The sequence below is a fragment of the Apaloderma vittatum genome, unplaced genomic scaffold (assembly GCF_000703405.1).
Source record: "Apaloderma vittatum isolate BGI_N311 unplaced genomic scaffold, ASM70340v1 scaffold34983, whole genome shotgun sequence".
Lineage (NCBI taxonomy): Eukaryota > Metazoa > Chordata > Aves > Trogoniformes > Trogonidae > Apaloderma > Apaloderma vittatum.
This window is the reverse complement of record NW_009707007.1, coordinates 2,980-5,632: the sequence shown is the minus strand read 5'-3', so window position 1 is coordinate 5,632 and position 2,653 is coordinate 2,980. Positions and strand designations below refer to the sequence as shown.

At 59.3% G+C, this 2,653-nt stretch overlaps 1 protein-coding gene across 1 annotated transcript in view; it reads right to left on the bottom strand.

Annotated features, from left to right (window-relative positions):
- Nucleotides 1-25: 25 nt before the first annotated feature.
- Nucleotides 26-2,653, bottom strand: part of NPR2 (natriuretic peptide receptor 2) — a gene marked incomplete at both ends in the record, with an annotated part of 5,087 nt that continues 2,459 nt past the window's right edge. Inside the window, 11 exons of the mRNA XM_009866011.1 lie at nt 26-117; nt 216-314; nt 399-573; nt 654-722; nt 853-976; nt 1,158-1,304; nt 1,408-1,576; nt 1,664-1,819; nt 1,893-2,052; nt 2,128-2,199; nt 2,440-2,572. Of these exons, the coding sequence (XP_009864313.1) occupies nt 26-117; nt 216-314; nt 399-573; nt 654-722; nt 853-976; nt 1,158-1,304; nt 1,408-1,576; nt 1,664-1,819; nt 1,893-2,052; nt 2,128-2,199; nt 2,440-2,572 (1,396 nt within the window). The remainder of the gene's footprint in view (nt 118-215; nt 315-398; nt 574-653; nt 723-852; nt 977-1,157; nt 1,305-1,407; nt 1,577-1,663; nt 1,820-1,892; nt 2,053-2,127; nt 2,200-2,439; nt 2,573-2,653) is intronic.

Genomic DNA, 2,653 nt, shown 5'->3' with positions numbered 1-2,653 from the left:
TCCAGCAGTGTCCCCACACCCTCACCTTCATCTCCACATCCCCACGCAGCTCTAGATCGAAGCAGCCGAACTCATCCAAGACTTCCTTGGTGGTAGACGAGACATGGATCTTCAGGGCTGGGTACCACAAAGGAGTAAAACGAACATGACTGAGTCTGTGAGTGGGGCACAACCTACAGTGTTGCTGGACCCCAGCTGCCAGCTTTATGGCTCACCCTGGCCATTGGACTCCATGCGGGACGCGGTGTTCACCGTGTCTCCGAACAGGCAGTACCGTGGCATTTTCAGACCCACAACTCCAGCACACACAGGACCTGTGGGCACAGAGAGAGGTTTAGGGCTGCTGCAGGGTGGGCAAGCATCCTTTCCTCGTCACCTGCCACAGCGTGGGGGCTCACCAGTGTGTATGCCAATGCGCAAGTGGAGCTGGTCGTTGGGCCGGTGACGGATCTTGAAGGTTTTGACAGCCTCGAGCAGGGCCAGGGCCATGCGGACGATCTCACGGGCGTGCAGCTTCCCATTGCGCACTGGCAGCCCCGACACCACCATGTAGGCATCCCCGATGGTCTCCACCTGTGAGATCAGGAGAAGCAGGTAGACACCAGCCCGCCTCACTTTGGGGGGTGCTGCGCTTGTTTACCTCCACCACTCACCTTGTAAACGTCAAAGTTGTCGATGATGGCATCAAAGCAAGTGTAGAGATCGTTCAGCAGCGTTACAACCTGGATGAAGCAAGGGTGCATGTGGGGCTGGGAGTGGACACGTCCCCTCAGTCCCAGGGATGGCATTGCCAGGCTATGAGCCCCTCTGACAGCCCTGCAGAGGGTCTGCCCACCCAAGTCCTGCTCTCACCTGCATGGGGGTGCTCTCTGCTGAGAGGGCGGTGAAGCCCACAATGTCGCTGAAGTAGATGGTGACACTGTCAAAAGCCTCAGCCCGAACTGTCTCACCCCGCTTCAGCTGCTCCGCCACAGAGCTGGTGACAACAGGAGAGATGTCAGTGGGCTCCCACAACAACCCCCCTATTCCCCCTGTGCCCCTTGCCCTACACCAGCATGAAGAGCTGGTACGGGTCCCAAATGCTTGCACAGCAGCAGGTGTATGGTGACCCCATGCCAATCTCAAGACCCAGCCATCCCCATCTCTCCCCCACTCACTGAGGCAAAATCTGGTAGAGGAGATTCTCCGCCTTGCGCTTCTCCTCCAGGTAGGCTTGTGTCCGCTCCTCCACCAGCTTCTCCAAGTTGTTGGCGTACTGCTCCATGCGTGACAGCAGGTTGTCGAGGATGCTGGTGCTGCCCTCCCTGCAAGGATGCAGGCAGCTGAGTACTGCAGGAAGAGGTGTCCCCGAACCACCGACCCTGTGGTTCTGCTTAGGACCCCCTTCCCTGCTTGCCAGCCACCCACTTGTTGAATCTACGGATGAAGATCTTGATCTGGCCAAAGTCAGGGCGCTCAGCCGGCTCCTGCGCCCAGCAGCGCTCCATCAGCACTGCCAGCTCCTCGCTGTGCACCCCGATGTCAATGGAGGGGCGGAAGAAGGGCTTCTGACTGTTACGCACCTTCTGCACGATCTCTGCCGGGGCAGGAGGGTGGCAGCGCAGTGAGCACCGTCCCTCCCCAGCGGCGATGGGACCACCCCACACCCACCCCACACCTTTACCTTTGGGGCTCAGGTCCATGCCCTCAATGTAGAAAGGCCCGTTGCGCAGGGCAACCTCCTGCACAATGATGCCGAAGCTGTAGACATCAGCTTTCTGCATGCCAGGAGTGGGCAGGCGACCCTTCTGCAGCAGTTCTGGGGCTGTCCACAGTTTCTCTGGTGGGACACAGCCACAGGGTGGTAAGACAGGGCCACTCCAACCCCCTGGTCCCCATGAGCAGGGACTCACTGGCATAGAGAGCATGTGTGTCCTCGCCATCGCAGGACGAGCGGAAGCTGGCCAGCCCGTAGTCGGTGATCTTCAGGACAAAACGGCTGTCTACCACGCAGTTGGATGACTTCAGGCTGCCATGGTGGCCGATGATGCTGTTGTGCAGGAAGGCCATTCCCTGAGACAGACAGATATGATGAAGCTGGTATCCCTCAGCCATCTTCCCCAACCCTCAAGCCCCTTCCTTGGGTACCTTGATGATGTCATTGATGAGGGAGTAGCGAAACATCCAGTCCAGGTTGATGCTCTCGTTCTCCAGGACGTCCTAGGGCAGCACATTGAGTGCACCCAGCCAAGCACCCAAGGGATGGTGGCAGTGGCACCAGCCTCACCAAGCACTTAGCTGCAGTAGGACTCTGCAGCACCCACCCGTCCCCTCCACCAGCTTCTCACACCTGCTTGGGCAGCTCTGCTGTGACTTGCGCGGCTTGGGTGGCCACCAGCATGTACAGCCCCATCCTCAATGCCCAGCTGCATCACCCACAGAGCTCCCAAGCACTCCTACCTGCAGGCTGCCCCGCGGGCAATATTCGGTGACGATGCAGATGTTGGGGGGGTCGATGCATGCCCCAATGAAACGTGTCAGGTGGTTGAACTGGATGTCCCGCATCTGGAGGTGGAAGTGGAGCCGAGAGAGTTTTGAGGTCAGACAGGATGGGCTGCTGCTCCCAGCAAGCCCCCACCACTGTCAGGCCCTCCTCCGAGTAGGCTTCCCCACC